Source organism: Mercenaria mercenaria, chromosome 10, assembly GCF_021730395.1.
Source record: "Mercenaria mercenaria strain notata chromosome 10, MADL_Memer_1, whole genome shotgun sequence".
Classification (NCBI taxonomy): Eukaryota; Metazoa; Mollusca; class Bivalvia; order Venerida; family Veneridae; genus Mercenaria; species Mercenaria mercenaria.
This window is the reverse complement of record NC_069370.1, coordinates 36202465-36221513: the sequence shown is the minus strand read 5'-3', so window position 1 is coordinate 36221513 and position 19049 is coordinate 36202465. Positions and strand designations below refer to the sequence as shown.

Sequence of the window (19049 nt, the reverse complement as noted above, 5' to 3'; positions counted from 1 at the left end):
TGGACTTTTAGCCATTGTTTGGCAACAAAATTACATCACCTTGGCAAAAATGTGAATTGTGAAGAGGTAATTTTTATCTCTATTCAACAACAAAAACATTAGTCAAAGACATGAAAAAGGACATGTTCACGGTCAATATTGTACGTAGTATTTGTGCTACACTGTGCTTGAAAGAGAGATTGGACAACATCTCCAGAATGAATATTTTTCGAATGTCACATAAATAACTGTTTAGTCTACCTATTTCCGATTTGCGGAATATATTTTGACGGCCACTTACTTGTAACTTATTCCAACATATTATTTTCAATCTGACAAAAAAATCAAACAGCAAACCATAGGAAGAAAGGGTTGTTTTACATAAAAATTGCCCAGCATATAAAATCATGTAAATTATTCTACAAAACAGTTGCCAGTTTACTGATATATACATTTAATTCCGGAAAAGGACTGCATAAATGGGACACACTTTCGGACTGTTCAACGCCTTAAAAAACCCCCAATTTACAAAGAATTGTCAAATACATTTGCTTTGATGCATTTGCAATAATATCCTAGTGCAGACATTTCACATAAAAAGGTGGAACATAGTTTTCAGTAACTGATTATTTTTATTTCTTTACAAATGGCATTCAGGAACACCATTTTAAGAAAATTTCGGTGTCCTACATGACAGTGCGGTAGAATTGTTGGTGAAAATGTTGTTAATTTACCAAATATTTCTATGTTTTGATGATATATTCCTAAACCTTAAAAAAGTGCTTCCGTAATAAATGTAGAACAAGCCACAGGAAGGTCGGTGGCTCTACCCAGGTGCCTACCTTTGTGAAAAGTTTGAAAATAGTGACTTGAATGGTTATTAAATAATGTTCCGTACACGAAGTATGACGGACAAATATGACCCTAAAGTTCCATTTGTGACCTTGATCTTTGACCTACTGGTCCGGTTCTTGCGCTCTGCGGATTGCCTCCATATGCCAAGTTTAAAAATGAATACCTTGAATGATTATCAAATTACACTCCGGACACGAAAGCTGATGCACGGACAGACAGACGGAAGGACTGACAGACGCATGTGCAATACATAATGTGCGTATAAAATATTTATAATAATATCTGATAAACCATTTTAATTATCTAAGTTCAAGTGTATATGCATGTGTTGTGTGTTTGCTTGTGTTCTTTCGGAACATAATTTTAGAAGTTATGCGATACATTCAAAATGTTGTAGTTTATATTGTATTGTCAATGAATGCACTGCTAGTTAATGGTTAAACTATTTACCCAAGGTGCGAATGGCTTTGACGGTTGCATAGCAAGTCATTCGGTAAGTATTTCACCACAGGACATCAGAAATCAGTTTCATAATTTCACTTCACTCCAGCAAGTCTGTGTTTAACATGGTTGCAATAACCCATGATCTAAATAAAATCTTGAAATCTTGAATCTTGAAATGTTATAACCTATAATTGTGTCGGTGCGTCGTTAAACCCAACAGAACAAAAAAACAAACATTGAATTCACTAGACGGTGTATTTTCTTTTGAGGAATCTATGTCCACTCTTGTCGTAAAATAGCTGGTAAGTCCATAATTATTTTATTGGGCTTAACGTAGCACCGACACAGGCGATTTTTCTGCTTTGATGGAGGTGCCCCTCCATGCATTATTTCATCACGGGCGGGAACCTGGGTAGAACCACAACCTTCCAGCTGGATGGCTTCCTAGAGGTAAGTCCACAACCCTAGTGTGTGCCCGGATGTGGTTGTATGCACCACGACCAAGAACATCTCACACATGTTCAATGGACGTCATAGCAGATGCACATTTATGGCAAATCCATTCGTTTAATAGCATCCTGTGAACAAAAGCCTGCATAATTCGTGCATAATGTGGTGTCGCATTATCATCTATATATCGTTGGTTGTCCATTTGCTGCAGATATGGTAGAACGTGTAACTTTAAAATGTCGTCAATGTAGTAACATTTTAATCTTGTACTAAAACAAATAGATATTGCAGTTTTGTGTGCTCTTTTTGGACGAGTCAAGATTTTGTCGGACGTATTACTCTCAAGCGAATACCAGATACAATATTTTCACGAATGGCGTAGCCAACAGTGAAAATGTAATATAATGGTATCCATGCGTGAAATATATTTTGATCTTATATGTAAAACAAACACATTTTCTTTTCTTTTCATGTTTTAAAGACGTTTTACCCATTTTGAATTTTCTTAGTTATCCATTTCCGACGCTTGTCAGAAATCATTTCTTCGTGTCACCAACATACCTACGCGTGGTACTGATGATATTTCTTTATATATGTTAGTAATAAGGTCATAAAGGATTTTAAGTTTGAGAAATATCATTCAGATATATGTCAATATGTCATTTTTTCAAAGATGTTTTGGACATTTAGTCTTACTTCTGTTTCAAATAAATCTCTTTATACCTACAGAGAGTAGCGATATGAATACATATTAAGAACCAGTGACAACATCGGAGAAAGCAAGTTACTGAAAATCCTTGTAAAAATCTATTCCGCTTTCATTATAAAGCTATATATACATGCAACAATATTCAACAATAAATCAGTTTTGGATACAACACAACTCCCAATTACCCCATAGACGGGTGACACCGGTTTATGTTACCACACAGTTAGGCATCTTATCCGTTTTCATAAAAAGTACAACTAGATAGAACAATATCTTTCTATAAGGAAATCACAAAACTGATAACAAAAGCGATCATTTTGTAAGGCAAACGAAAATTATAAAAGCCATACAATTTACCTAACACAGCAATTCCGAAGGGTCTGAAAGAGCCGAACACGTCTTTGACTTCCTACTTCAGCAGAAGAACTTCGGACAAAGCAGTAAATGCTGATATAGCTCAAACCCATGCTAGAATAAGGACAATTACGTCTTAAAGATGCACTTCGGCTCATATTTTACTAAAATACTCTTCCTGACATGCAGTTAACCTGTCTGTAAAGCTATGTTCACAATTAAATGTCATATCTTTAAATAAAAAACAGCCAGTTTTTAGTGATAGTACAAAGTCATAATGTGGCTAGTTATATACATGTACTTATTACAGGAATACTATTTTTAACCAAACACACGATACTACTCATACTAATAATCATATTTATTTCATGTTTACATAGATAGCAATTTCTTGAGCTGGGAATCTGGGATATGGGATACTCGACTCAAGTAGATTTTGCCAGACCTGGACCACTCGAGGCGCGCAAGTCAAACCTCGCGCATTTTAACGTCTAAAATGCGTAATTAAAAATAGCTCATATTAGATTAGCATAATGGACTTTCATTTTTTTCTAATTCTTGCCTACCAATCAACGTACTGTTCATGTTATTATTATAAAAGGTCACAATTAGCTAAATAGTTTTCCCTATATATTCTATATAAAACTGACCTTTTATAAAGAGCTACCAAACATAGCTAGACCCATTTCAGAGAACAAATCCTTACCTCATTTTAAAGATTTATGATAAAACTGATATAAAATGAAGAGATAAGTAGGGGTCATGTATCTTCTAAGAGAGATTTCTCTGGTCACATTTGCTTACTGTAAACTGACATCAAAATCACACTGCTGTGACCTGGAAGTACTACTCATACTAAAATTGAGCTTGACTTCACCAAATACAACCTGCTCTCCCATTTTTCCTACCAAAATGTCAACAATACATCCACAATGAAATTTAAACAGTAACTAGCTTCAATTTAGACCTCTGTTGCCATGCCAAGTGAAAAATTAGTGTTCAAATACCTGGCAGCCATTACGCGATTAGACCAGATGGCCCCCACGCTGGTTCCTTTAGTTTAGTTAGGCCAAAACATTCGCCATTATATGAGGACAGATTGTCTATCACACACCAAGCAAAGACACAGATTCGCTGTAACAGCCCGAACTAATGTCTTAAAAGCAGCGTAAAAGCAAAAGGGATAAACTGTTTTTACTTGGCCTTTAACGGGTCGTATTTTTTTTGTTAGTTATGAACATAATATGTATCAGTTTCTTGCCATCTTGCCTATGTTTTGGTACTTGTTATCTTATATATGTCATAGGTTTAAACTTTAAATAAAACAAGTATTATTTGTTTAACATAGTAGAAAGTATGCTTGAATCCATTCGTGCCTGTTATCTCTCTTTATGGCGCTAGCAGTATACGTTCATGTGCAAAATTGAAGAAAACCATGTGATTATGCATAGTCTCTATCTGAACACTTATTATCTGTTTTTATCATAAAAATTAGGAACATTCAATTAAGAAAGAATGATCACGTGAGAAGTGTGTGCTCACGTGAGGAGCTTGTGATGTATCAAAAGAAGTTCCTGTATACTTGTCCATGCTGATTTGGTAGTTTTCAGTTGTGATACAGATGCCTTTTCCATAACTTGAGGCAGATGTTTAAACAGATCTTGAAGAGATTTAGCACTAAGTTCAGCATTAGTCACAGCAACTACAATATTTTGCAGCATTAGGATGACTTCATTTGTCGCCCCAACAGAACCGTGTAACGATTTTGATAATTCATTTATTCTGCGTTGTGAAGACTCCAACTGAATAATCTGGCGCTGAATATATTCGGCATTCTCTTTTAGTTGAATTACTGATCTCTCGGATAATCTCACTTGTCGGCGTAGTTCATCTGCTCTGTTCCTGGATCTATAGGCATCTTCTCTGAAATCTTGAGCTCGAGACCTGTAATGGGCCACATCACGCACATTTTTAACACCTAAACCGCCTAGTACGACAAAAGGTACGGCAAACCCAACTCCACCGGTAAAAAGCCCAATGACACCTGATACCGCTGCCCCAACCAGCTCCACACCTCCCCAAGCAGCGGCTTCGTCTGCTTCTCTTGCCATTCTTCGAGCTTCAGCCTCCATATACCTGGCTTGTCTGTCAGAATCTCGTGCGCTGTTATCATAGTCGCGTATTTTCTCTCCCAAAATTTTCATTTTTTCGTCCAAAGTTTGGCGCTCTACCTCATTCTCTTGGATTTCGTTTCGCAGCTCTTGAATTCTACGCCTAACAGTTTCTATAAGAAAATGAACTTCTCCTTGCAAAGCAATCATGTTGTCCTCAACTTTTTTAAACGCCTGTTTAGCTCCATTCAACGTCAGCGACATAGCATGCACGTCAAGATCGGTGACAGATGTCACGGAATTAATTTTGTTGTAATAATTAAGCAGGTTGCTTCCCTCTAACACTTCTGCTTTATAGAATATCGTTGCTACTTGATCAAACATTATCCTCAGCATTTCTACAGAATCACGCATTTTCGAATCCTGACTACTATAATGGATAGACATGCCGGTCGGAAGGGAGAACCCACCAACCGGAGCTTGCAGAGCCTTTTCGAGATGTCCATAAGCTAGAAGTTGTTCATATACGTGCAGTGGGGAACCTGCATTTCCACAAAGGCTGAATAGTACGGAAGACTGCAACAAGTTATAGACCTGAAATAATTTTGATAATTATAGGATGTCATTTGGCTATTCAATCACTATTTTGTAACATCCTTTACTGATTTATTGATATCACAAAATTCTTTAATTTATTTATGCATATAACACATTCATTTTGTGATGTCATGAATTCATTTTTGGATATCAGAAATTTCATTTTATGATCTTATAAATTATTTGTGTATAATATTGAATGTATCTAAAGATATTGCAAACTATTTTATAGGTGTACATATAATTCAATTACTTGATATCTAAAATGAGCTTCATTTTATGATATCCTTATGTTAGCTTTAATTCTGTTTTATGATATACATAAATGAATATTTGACAAAATAAATTTAAGATACCATCATATCATTAAATGGATCAATTTTGTAACAGCACTAAATTTATTTAATAATATCATTGAATGAATTTCAGATATCTTAAAATCGATTTTATGATATCATTAAAAGATGTTTTAGAATCGATTTGATGATATCATTCTTACACTAATTCTATTGTGTATGAGTGATTGAATCTATACATCAAATTTTGGTACGACTGATTGATGCCTAAATGACTTATTGATATCATTATCTCTATTTCAGATACCATAAAATATATTTAGGATATCATTAAATAGAATTAACGATATGAAAAATACTCGGATTTAGAAATATCCAATATTGTAATTTGTGATATCCTTAAATCATGTATGATATCTTTGAAATATTTTAGGACATTACTAGATGAAGTTGATGATATTTTAACTTACAATCAATGATATCACTCAATGCACTACATTTAAAGACATCACAAAATATATTTAATGATATCGTCTAATGAATTAAAAATATCACAAAATTTCAAAGGTGTAGCGACTAATTTAGTCTTCTGGTGAACCAATATCTATCAATATTGTACATCTTATGTATCTTATCCTATTTAATTTACCTGCTCTCTTGACCTAATTAAGTTGCAAAAATGTAGATGGTATATATCATTTGAAAGAGCCTTATATTTCACCACATAGTTTTCATTTTGGACTGATTTATGATGAAAACATGAGTTTTATTTGTCTGGTCTTTTTTTTTTCATCCTAGGTCCGATACACGTGCCTGTGCTGTAGGCAATATAGTTCGTACGGACGGACGGACAGTTCAATCGCTATATGAGCGGGATACACATATAAACCGTCAATTGTGTAAAACATATTTACAAAAACATAATTACCTGATACTTCATTGTATCCAAATCCTGGTTCGATTTTAAACCGAAAGTGCACTGGTTAAATGTATTTGTAAACCGAAAGTAGAGCTATAAAATGGAATATCTGTTCTTTAGCTGCCAAACATACACATAGACTTACTTTTTATCAGGAAAAACTAATCGACATTTAACGGCTAGTCGTTAAAGGAGGTTAATCATATTTTAACATTTTACATTTTTCAATTTTCGTATCTTCTGTTTGGGATTTATTTGCCATGCCACACAGTTAAAACCCCATTAAAGATGTATGTTTTATTATTTTAAATGAAATTTTGTAATTACCACCCCCCCCCCCCCCCCCCCCCCACTGGAGTATTTCTTTTCAAATACTGGAATTACCGTAAGACAAGTATTACAACCACATGTATATTTGTTCCCTACCTATCTAACCAAGGTGACAAAGGGAGGTAATATTAATATTACAAAGTTGCATTTCTAATGAATTCCGGTTAGATATTTGATTGTCAATGCAAGTATTAGATAAACTATCATACAGTTATTCTTATATTCGCATCATTCTTAATGTAAATACGTTTAATAAATTTATAACCATGCTAAAATAATTCTATATTCAATATTGGATGGCTAAAACAAGTTTTTCAAATACTTCCGTGAAAATCTCACACAATCAATACAAATAAGCGGAACTTATCAGCTGGTAAAGTTTCAAACAAATCCATTATTTGAATTAAATATTTGATCAAAGTTTGATTAACCACCTTTAAGAGATGGTGCGAAAACATGCACCCGATTAAACATGCATAATCTGACATTAAGGAATGACCAAAGAAGTGATGATCGATATTAAATATTTGTTTAGAAAATTGAACTATATAGCAATATAAATTTGTGTAAATTTATATGTTATGCCAGTTTGCTACGAAACTAAGAACCTTTTCTAAGCATCCATAAAGATCTATGCTCTTTTACAAAAATGTATAATGTGTCTTCTATTGTATTTAATGAATTGTGATGCTATAAAAAAAGTATTACATGTTTAATGCAACATATATGTAAATATATATTGAATTGAATATAGAACCTATTCAAAAGGTTCTTAGACTGTTTTCTTTTTTTTCGGCGCAGCCGTATTATACTCGCTTTTGTCCAGATGTCGACAATCTCTCGACAGCCAATAAAAACGTTATTTAAACAAGTTACAAGTTATTTTCAGTCTGGGAAACTAACTTTGTAAGGCATCTTTTGATCGGATGATATTGCATGAGAAAAGGTCAATGATTCAGGTCCAATGGTAACACTGTCTGACTACGAAACCAGGGGTCGTGAGTTCGAGCCCCCCGCTCCTCCAACTATAAAAGGTACTCACATCAATGTGGGTTCGAGCCTCAATCGGGCCGTTGAATTCTACATGAGGAAGCCATCCAGCTGGCTTACGGAAGGTCGGTGGTTCTACCCAGGTGCCCGCTCGTGATGAAATAATGCATGGAGGGGCATCTGGGGTCTTCCTCCACCATCAAAGCTGGAAAAGCGCCATATGACATATAATTGTGTCGGTGCGACGTTAACCCCCCCCCCCCCACCCTCCTCCGCACCCCACCCCCCCACAAAAAAAAATCAGTATGCTAAAGTACGGAAGAGCATTAGTGCCAGTTGCGCTTTATTTATTAACTCGAAATTTCGAGATACATGTACTTACTCGAAAATTTGGGTTACTAACTCGAAATTTCGAAATACTAACTAGAAATTTCGACATAGTAACTTTGAGTTACCTAATTCGAAATTTCGAGTTAATAACACAAAATTTCGACTTCGTATCTTGGCCTTTTATCCGCAAAATTTGAACGTCTGTCCGTCTGTCAAAGGCCAAAAATGTAATGGACGACTTTTGTCTCTTCGAAGTGGAATCTTCTATCTACATATCCATATATTGTACCCACTATGTAGCGACTTGAGCACATACTACCATACATCAATGTATGACCTACCCCATAGCCTCTAGAGTTACTCCAGATTTCTAACTGTATCCAGGATATATACCTTCATTTACATGTATAGTATGTTCAGGTGTTAGGGGCTCGAACTAGGTCGAAAACCTTCCAGATATGGTAAAAATAGTGAAATATTCTAAGTTTGAATACTTTGTATGACCTCTCCTCAAAATCAAGATCTGTCCAGGTACCCAGTCTCGGCCAGACTTATTACTACACGTTCATGTAAGGTATGCCAATACTTCCTTGCCATATGTGCTCAAACTGGGTCGAAAACCTTCCAGACTTAAACATGGTTTAAATAGTAATATTTTTATAAGCAAACGCTGCCCGGTCATCTGTAGGGCTACCCGATGGATGCACCAGGTACCTAATCTTGGCCAGGACATATATATCAACGTAAACTATTGCAGTTAGCAATTCGAAATTTCGAGATACGTGAGATACGTAACTCGAAATTTCGACTTAATAACTCAAAATTTCCACATAGTAAATCGAAATTTCGACTTAGTAACTCGAAATTTCGACTTGATAAATAACATTTACCTGGCACTTATGCTCTTCCGTACTAAAGAACCAGGGAAGCGTCTGGAATTTGCGCGTCTTCCGTAGCTTGCACTATCTGGAGGAGTCGCCGATATGGGTTACCGGTAGCGGCTATAAATAAGCTTACATACAAACACAAAGACTTTCTGAAAAGCACTATTTCTATACTCGTTTAAATGGGTCAACCGTGTTGTACTTATAAAATAGACTGGCCCGGTTTATAGGTTGGTCAGGGCTATGTTATGTATTGTATTTTGCCATCGAAATATTTCTATAAAATGCTTCTTCCCCTTCCGTTTGGATCCGTCCATGTTTACAAACACTATACTATCCGACCAGGGATACCTGACAGTGACGTCATATGGTGTTTACTTTCCAGTGTTTACCTTATATTGTACTAGATTGTACTGGAGAATCATTATGTTTCTTTACCTATAGCCTGCATGGATACATAGCCAAGTGGATAACTAGGCTGTCGTAGTAACCGTATGCTGTCGTAGTAACCGAAAGGTATCGAGTTCAAATCCGGTCGGCGGATCTTTTTTCCCGCTAGGTGTTTTCTTATTCAACTATATAGTTATCTTGATTTTCTGGTGCTTCACGAATTTTGCCCATACTGAATAAACTGTCTAGAAAACGGCCGTTTTTAACTGTAACGGGCCTTTGGAGAATAACGAGGAAGCAATATCTATTCTAAAACACAATGACCTGACGGTGACAGGCATATGTTGCATTAGCATTTGGTATACTTCATAACAAAATAAATAATTGATAATTAAAAAAACTAACAAGACAAAACATAAAAGCAACATTTTTCCAAATCAAGGAAAGCATCTTTCAAACAATATATTTTTTGCTACAAAAATACTTGAAATATAGATCTACCTCGCCTATCATTGGTTTCGAATCTACATCGCTTGCGTGACAAGTAGCCATCACATCCAGTGGGCCATACCTTACTTAGAGTTTCTGATATGATAAGGACATATTTCTATCTATTATAAGTATACATCCGTTTGGGGATATACCGTAGTTATTTATAGTTTGTTGACAAAATAACGTCACTGTCAAAAATTGCCGGTGGATTAGTACGTAAACAGTCTGTCAACATCGACTCAAAGCTGATCAATATTGTCGGTGTGTAGAGCAATTACGCCTTTCCTATCGATGAAACACTGTTACTTTTTTCAAGGAACATTGCACACCATCATTAATGACTGACTGCACACGACACTACAGTATTCATCGGAATAATTACTTTCTTCATATTCCAAATAGAATAGAATAAATCAATGAAAGTAATAAATATATTTTTGAAAAATAAAGTTGATTATATATAATTTGAAATATCACTAGATACTTTGGAACTTTCTGTTGTGCCAATTAAATAATACACATTATTGTATGTTACCAAAGCAATTCTTGGTTGATTAGGTCGAGCTTCATACAAAGTACACGTCGGGGTTGATAAGTTTTGAAAACGTGTCCATTGATTATGTAAATGACATTCAAGCTCAGTTTTATAGGTAAATAAAATTGTTTTTATCATGGAAGTATACTTTATGGATTATTATAAAATGCGTAGACTGTCTTTTTAAAAGATTAGTTCTTGTTTTATTTCGTTACATTGTTTTTGTACTTCACAGGGATAGCAAATATATTCCAATGTCGGTGTAACCAGGGTGGCCAGCCCACGTGGCTTATCGGTAGCATACGCCATATCCTTCATTGTGGTGTTAACATGTTGCTGAGAATTGTGGTGTAATTTTAGGTGGAATGTAGAGGCAGACGATCCTCTTTTTTTAAGATGTTCGGCTGAAATTGGCAATAACACAGGTGCAATTTGTAGTGATGTCATGCAGTGACATAAGTGTTAAACAACGGTTAAATTATTTGTTTTGAAATGTTTAAAAAGTAGTTGTATAGATCTATGTAAAAACTCGAATTTTGTGAATAATCTTTAAAAAAAATACACGCTGTCATTATATTAGAAATGTTTTATTTCTTACTAGATTGATAAAATATTGCAGTGTCAAAGTAATTGCTTTTAAATGTCTGTTAATAGACTTATTGCATTTTATTACATAATCTTTATATCTGTTTAGTAAGATAATAATCTTTTGACACGCAGACAAAGGTCCCTGGCCCCGTGAAATCACGTGAAATCTCACTAGGTATCGCGGTATGCGAGATTTGTTGCTAGGGGACATCTAGGTTTCCTGCAATATTATTGGTTGATTTTATTGTTGTCATGAACATCATAAAAAGTTAATGAGAACGGTAGACAGAAGATTTTTACCTAGGAAATAAGAAGGACATATACTTCTGTGTTTCATGTCGAGATATCCGACTAGATAATTACAAAGTTTTGTTAATTAAATTGTGTTTATAGAAATTATTGTTATTATGTGGACATCCATATATTGTTGTTGAAAACTGAATAAAAGAAGAAACAGAATCTGGATTTTGCTAATTCCCTCAAATAAGTGGACTTGAGCCAAATAAATAGATATAAAAAAAAATGACTTTGAGCTAAAATATTCCCCAAAGAAACTTGACGTAACACGCGCAGCGTTACACTTGGTGCTAGAAACCGGGTACAAGGAGCTTCTATGTTTACTTGACTTTCTTGGTACCATCACAAAAGCGAGTGCATCTACACGAAAAATTTTGAACTTGTGAATTCACAAACAGGTGGAGATAATATTAACTGCAAAGATGAGTATTTATGGACATAAACCGGAACTCCGTAAACAGAGCAAATCGATTAATAGGAATGACAAAACCAAACATAGTGTCGTGTGTACGCGGTGTGGACTTACACACAAATATGAGAAGTGTCGCGCATTGTCCGCTATGTGCAATAAATGTTTGGAACAAGGACATTTCGCTAGAACCTGCTCGGCAAAAAGAGTGCGAAATACCATCACAAAATCGGCAAGACAGCAAGTACGAGACAGGTTACGAATAACAGAATTTGTAAACCGAAAACTAATGGAATTGGTATTTCCATTCCATGAGGAAGACGACATGTTCTTCATAAGTTGTATTACGAATACATCCCTGCTTCAACGTAATGGGTCGAGCAAACGACAAGGTAATGCTCTTAGTGCAAGCATACTTGCTAAACAAACGCAGGAGGAACTGGACAAAGTAAGAAATTCCCTTGACGAGATCAACCGAGAAAAGGAGGTATTCATCACTGAAAATGAAAAGCTAAGGAATGCTGCGACTAAGATGGAGTCCAGTGTAGCAGCGCTGAAATTGGAACTGGCGTCTCAACAAAACGAGTCTCAGAAAGAAGACATCGAGGCGGTCAGACAATCATATAAGAAACAAGATGAAAATTTAGAGACACTCCTTCTCTGGTTACATGAAGATACAGGGAATCGCTTCATAGGATCGGCCAGTGAACATCTTATGCAGTACTTCTACCATTACATATCCGTAAGACGGAATCACGAAGAACAGTTGAAGAAATTGACAGAAACTGTGTCCGAGTTAGCAAAGAATATGAACGGTGTAAATGACCGAAACTGTAATACAAACAATAGCAGAAGTACTGGCAAACAATGGAATTACAATAAAAGAGGACGTGGTTATTTCAGAAGATAACAAATATTTAAATTTGTGAATTGACTTAAAATCAGAAGTACGGGAAATTCTATTTCAAATTTAAAAAATATATATATTGCTTTTTGACAGCGGCGTTATGATTAAGTAAATTGTTTATTTCTAAAATTATTATAAAAACATTATTCATATTTCATTTCACGGGAGTGAAAAAAAAAAGACGAGGGGGTGATGTCATGCAGTGACATAAGTGTTAAACAACGGTTAAATTATTTGTTTTGAAATGTTTAAAAAGTAGTTGTATAGATCTATGTAAAAACTCGAATTTTGTGAATAATCTTTAAAAAAAATACACGCTGTCATTATATTAGAAATGTTTTATTTCTTACTAGATTGATAAAATATTGCAGTGTCAAAGTAATTGCTTTTAAATGTCTGTTAATAGACTTATTGCATTTTATTACATAATCTTTATATCTGTTTAGTAAGATAATGATCTTTTGACACGCAGACAAAGGTCCCTGGCCCCGTGAAATCACGTGAAATCTCACTAGGTATCGCGGTATGCGAGATTTGTTGCTAGGGGACATCTAGGTTTCCTGCAATATTATTGGTTGATTTTATTGTTGTCATGAACATCATAAAAAGTTAATGAGAACGGTAGACAGAAGATTTTTACCTAGGAAATAAGAAGGACATATACTTCTGTGTTTCATGTCGAGATATCCGACTAGATAATTACAAAGTTTTGTTAATTAAATTGTGTTTATAGAAATTATTGTTATTATGTGGACATCCATATATTGTTGTTGAAAACTGAATAAAAGAAGAAACAGAATCTGGATTTTGCTAATTCCCTCAAATAAGTGGACTTGAGCCAAATAAATAGATATAAAAAAAAATGACTTTGAGCTAAAATATTCCCCAAAGAAACTTGACGTAACACGCGCAGCGTTACAGTAATATCAAAATACATCTGGATGCATATATATACCTTTTCTAGGTACTAGTACCACCTAAAATGTAATGCTAAATCACAATGCTTGGACCTTATTACTCCATTTACAGTGAATTATAAACTGAGGAGAGAGGTTTTGGCACCAATTCTTAGCAAAATCGAATGAAGAACTATTAACTCTGTAACGATCCAATCATATCAACATTACGGTGATTTCGAATTTCATCGTCTTAGTTTCGTGATTTCGACTTTTGAGATATGGGGTTCTGAAATAAAGATATCGATGGTCCAAACGGAACATCAACAAACCTCTATTCGTCCTACACCACGTAAACCAACCAAAAAACTTGACGTAGTAATCAAGCTATTATTTAAACATAAGATGGTTTCAATATTTTCTGAAAATAACAAATAAAAATCACACACCAACCAAACCACTTCAACATTTAGCGTTTAATTAATTCCCCATTAATAAATCGGACCCAGCGGCTAGTCTATAGCGAAGTTTCCCGCAGTCGCAGCACGGTGCCGCAATATATTACATAGGCTACTGATTTATGACCCTTTTCCTTGTCCAGCTGGTACTGCCTAGTGCACTGACTAAACAGAGAGTAACAGTGTGGAAAATGTAAGTTTCTTTTCATTTACTTAAATGTTCTAATTCTTTCATTTATATAAATGTGTAAGTTTAATTACTCTCACACATAGAGCTAGAGGCTAGTGACATAGGCTTTTTTATGTTTTCGCATAGAGGCACTATTCATAATTTTTGTGTTTATAATAGACTCTAATTCCTTATTGCGTTACAACATTTAGGTCTAATTCATTTCAGTAGGTTTTGTGCAACATCAAATTTTAGTGCATACTTTGTACATCGTGTAACCTCGGTTGTGCCAGAAAAAGTCAATTGTGACGATGATGTAAGCCTAATATTTGAATGCTAATAGTATTAAAGTGGGTCAGTGGTGTAAGTTGTTGGGTGGGGCATTATGACATGTGTTAGGCGCGATGACTTGCCCGAAACTGTGGCCTACAAATATATATGTTCATTGACAAAAAGTTTAGGAAATAGAATCTAACAAGAATAATACGCATATATGGTGTGGCCTGTCACAGTCCTATTTTAAGTACAGGCAGGGTTGGTGGAAGGGGAATCCTGACCCCAATTTTCTGAAAGTCTGGTGTAAATTAATCTGGATAGATAGAAAACGAATGAATCTAGAAACTACACAGTTTTAACATCAGATTGTTGAAATATTCAAATATCTATCAAATTCAAATGTAAAACTAGCATTGAAATAAAAAGAAACACTCAGCTCCATATGGTCCCTGAATGATAAGAGATCGGTAGGTGTTTTTATGACTTAAAAATGCATTGACTTAGATTAAATTGTGATTTTCAGAGCTGTGACATCATGTTGTTTTTCAATAGTCTTTGTTGCATTTGGCTAAATCTATCATGAACCAAATCACAGGAGTCTGAAATTCTGTCAATAAGACCCTAGAAGTCTACCTATACAAAAAATACACCCTATAAAAATACACCCTATATATTATTTTGAAATTCTATCAATAAGACCCTAGAAGTCTACCTTTTTAAAAAATACCCCCTATATATTATTTTATATATATAGTGGGTATTTTTTTGGTAAAGGTAGTCTTCTAGGGTCTTACTGATAGAATTTCAGACGCTTGTCATCAAAAGAAGGGTCGGAGCCGGTCCAAACTTACGTCAAACACTGGAATACGCCAACTCCAGACACGCCAACATTAATTCGCACGAGTAGATCTAATCGCACGTGTCGAGTGTATGATAATATATTATGTTACGTTTAACATAGATCTATATAAAAAAAAACAACTTATGCTCCACACCCGATGAAAAATTGGCGTTATTCCCCCTTATCTGTGTAGATGTTTTTCTATTTAAAACAATTACGTCATGGTTTTGTACATATGCTGAATCATGACGTAATTACAAGCTTGTGTGTGTGAGTAATAATATTACAATGCTGTGGCTTGCCGCAGGTAACTTTTTCTAAGTGAAAGCAAGATATTTACAGGTTATAAATACTAATGAAATAAAATTTTGATTTTGCGACGAAGGAGCAGCTACCTAGATCTAACAGCATAGTTGTAAGTGACATTAAATATTCAGAATTTCAGTGTAAATCTAGATAATTTTGTAATATTTCCAGAAATAATTCAGTTTTCTTCATAGGTTAGAATTTTACATTGGGAAAAGTGCATGTTTACACACGTTTAGGTATCTAGATCTACGTTATAAATTTTTTTATCACGTTTGACGTCCCGGGAGTGAAATTAAGCCATAGGACTAAGTACACTAAATTAATACACTAAACTTTTTAGTGTAATAAAGCTTTGTCGTCAGCGTCGTTTTAAGTATAGAAGACGTTAGTCAAAATGACTTGTTTATAATAGTTCAGTATAAGTAAATTCTTGATTTTTGATGTTTCAGCAGGAAAAGCTAACATGTGATAAAAAATATTACATTTGTGACTTTCCACATAGCCTCGCATTTCATTATTTTATTCAACTGAAAAGACACTCATGTATCATGAATACCTAAAAGTTAATTGTCATAAGAAATGATAGATCTATTGTTTATTTGTCAAAAAGTAATTTGTCATTCATAAAATTCTTATTTCCACTCCGTTAAAGACAATAGATCTACATGAAATAGGAACTATGAATCTAAGTTTAATGTACCAGTACAGTCGTCATGCTCTACTCGACTTGGCTAAAAATGATCTTCCTTTTTTTAAGGTAGTTCTGCACGTTCGTTTTATTTTTTTCAGTTGTGTAGAATTTGATTAAACTCTGGATTTTTAAAACTTTGGAATATACTAAAAAAAATCTGGCAGATAAAAAATGTTGACTTTTGTGGTCAGTAGCGGCTGACTCCTCTTTTGCTTTGGGTAATAGTAGATCTAGGTTAAGGTCAGGGTGACATAATTAGTTTCCGGTCAGTAATGTGAGAACACTTACAGCCGCTAAAACATCTGGGTCAGAGCGGCAAAGGTCAAAGTCACCGTAACATTGAGAATGAAACATTTTCCGATGAGTAATTGAATTGGTAGATATATTATTTCATTTCTTCCAGCTATGAAGAGCAGAAGTCGATATGGCCTATGGTTTTGTCAAAGAATATCTTAATGTCAGTAGATCACGGCTACTAAACGCTAGCGCCACCACCAAATTGTGGTGATAAGGAAAAGAGCTATCAAATTTCCGTGGTGCAGCTATCGCCCGTGAGTAAAATTTATATTTTGTCTTATATTTTCATTGATAGAACTTTTTCGAAAATCGGAGAATGTAGTTCCGTGTAACAACATTTTTGCTACAGGTTGGCTGTGATTTCATTAAAATAATATGCAAATTGTGGTGTCAGGAGCTTTTCTCCCGAATCTGACAGTGGCACATTTTCATATCGGTCAGTATTCGAACACCATTCCGATGAATAGACACACTGTAAGAACATACCTGCGCATTCAAATGGTGTAGAAATGATAAATAATTATATACGCACATACCATGAATAATAAAATCTCGGGTTAGAAGAAATATACCAGAATTTTTTTAAAGTGGTGGCGCTATAACTCTAGTGATGGCGCTATACAGTAGTGGTGGCGCTGTTACGGCATTCAATAATACGAACTGCTGACGCATTCGGAACAAAACAAACACCAACATTCTCTAACTGATAATTTTCCTGCAGGGAATTATGTTATTTAAGAAAGAAAAACACGGTCATAGTTTACTTACCTTTATGAAACATTCTCTATCCAAGAAAAAAAGAACAAAATACCCACAGACCATTGGGACTCTTGTAGTCAAAGTAAATATTTTCCTTTGTTTAAAATGTTAATGTAGCATTATTTTTAACTTTTAAATATTCTACTTAAATACAAACGTATGTGTACTTTAAATTCAGGCCAAGAAAAATAGTAGCAATACTTTTATTTCAAACATAGATTTGTTGCCAGGAAATAATTTGAAGATAGTGTAAAATTTATTTGTTATAGCCTATATACCAATGTAGGGATAATACACGTTTTTTTTGTGTATTTTTGTGTACCTTCGGTCTCGGTCACAAACAATCCCGCGGGCTTCTGCAGGCGTTAATACACAAACCAAACGTGTATTGTCGCTATTCTTGCATAAAAAAACATTACACGACGACTAAATGCATTGTTTTCATATGTGATGACTTGACGATTCCGGTACATTTTTTATTTACCATTCTTGTTGTTCTTGGAAACGGTAAACATGTTTTAAATATCCATAACCGGGGCACACATAACAACAACACTACTAAAAGCGTGATTTGAAGGTTTTTGAGCATCTTATTTTTATTTTTAGTTATTACAAACGTTACATTACACATAATTTTGCATATAACTTAAAAATTTGATAAACAGGAACACAATTATTTTAAGAGTAACAACTTTACATTCGAATTATTTTGAGTACGAACAAACAGAGTACGAATGAGTACGAAGCTAGTGACTAGCTTTCGAGGTTTATTATATGAATTCTGCGAAAAATCAGGTAAAAACAAACCGACTGATAGCGCTACTAATAAAAATCATTAATATAATACCTAAAAACGGGCAATAGCACAAGTTACACGCGATACTTATTTATTCACAATTATTTACAATAACTGGACAGACGCTTTGTAAAGGGAGTAAACTCTAAGAGAAGCTAGTGGGAACATTGATGGGGGCAGTAGGTTTGGGGTTGGAAACTGATACAGCTAAACATACTATGGATTACATTGTATCTATAATGCTACAAGAAGAGGTTATTATGGAAGAAACAAGATGCAGATGCCAAATTTCAGTCTGCGCAGAAATACATACATACATCCCTGGCAAAGCATTTCAAAAATAAAAATCATGTATTAACAGCACGTGAATGGCCTTGTTTGCACACGATTTTTCTCCCGTTAATACATGGGCGGATCCAGTGAAAAAAGTAGTTTTTATGCAAGAATAAAAGAAATTTTCTTTGCTTCATATAAAATTCAGCTACTTCAGAACAATTTTGTTACAGTTTCTAGATTTTAACTCCGTCGTAGACCTATTTTCCACAAGATATCCATACATTTGCTTCAAGAAAACGAAAAGAAAAAGGGGTGTTGAATAGTATGCAGTGAAATGCAAGTCAACTGAAGTCAGGTACCCTCATATTGCCGCATTTCAGAAAGCGGTCCGCAGAATAAACACCCTGCTTTCGTT

General features: G+C 34.8%; 1 protein-coding gene across 1 annotated transcript; it reads right to left on the bottom strand.

The window, feature by feature from the left end:
• Positions 1-2514: 2514 nt before the first annotated feature.
• LOC123560406 (uncharacterized) lies at positions 2515-6874 on the bottom strand. The gene is made up of 2 exons (XM_045352600.2): positions 6724-6874; positions 2515-5496 (listed from the first exon to the last, which is right to left on the bottom strand). Exons 1-2 carry the CDS (start codon positions 6733-6735, stop codon positions 4330-4332), a joined length of 1179 nt encoding a protein of 392 aa, XP_045208535.2. The 5' UTR covers positions 6736-6874; the 3' UTR covers positions 2515-4329.
• Between the last annotated feature and the right edge of the window lie 12175 nt (positions 6875-19049).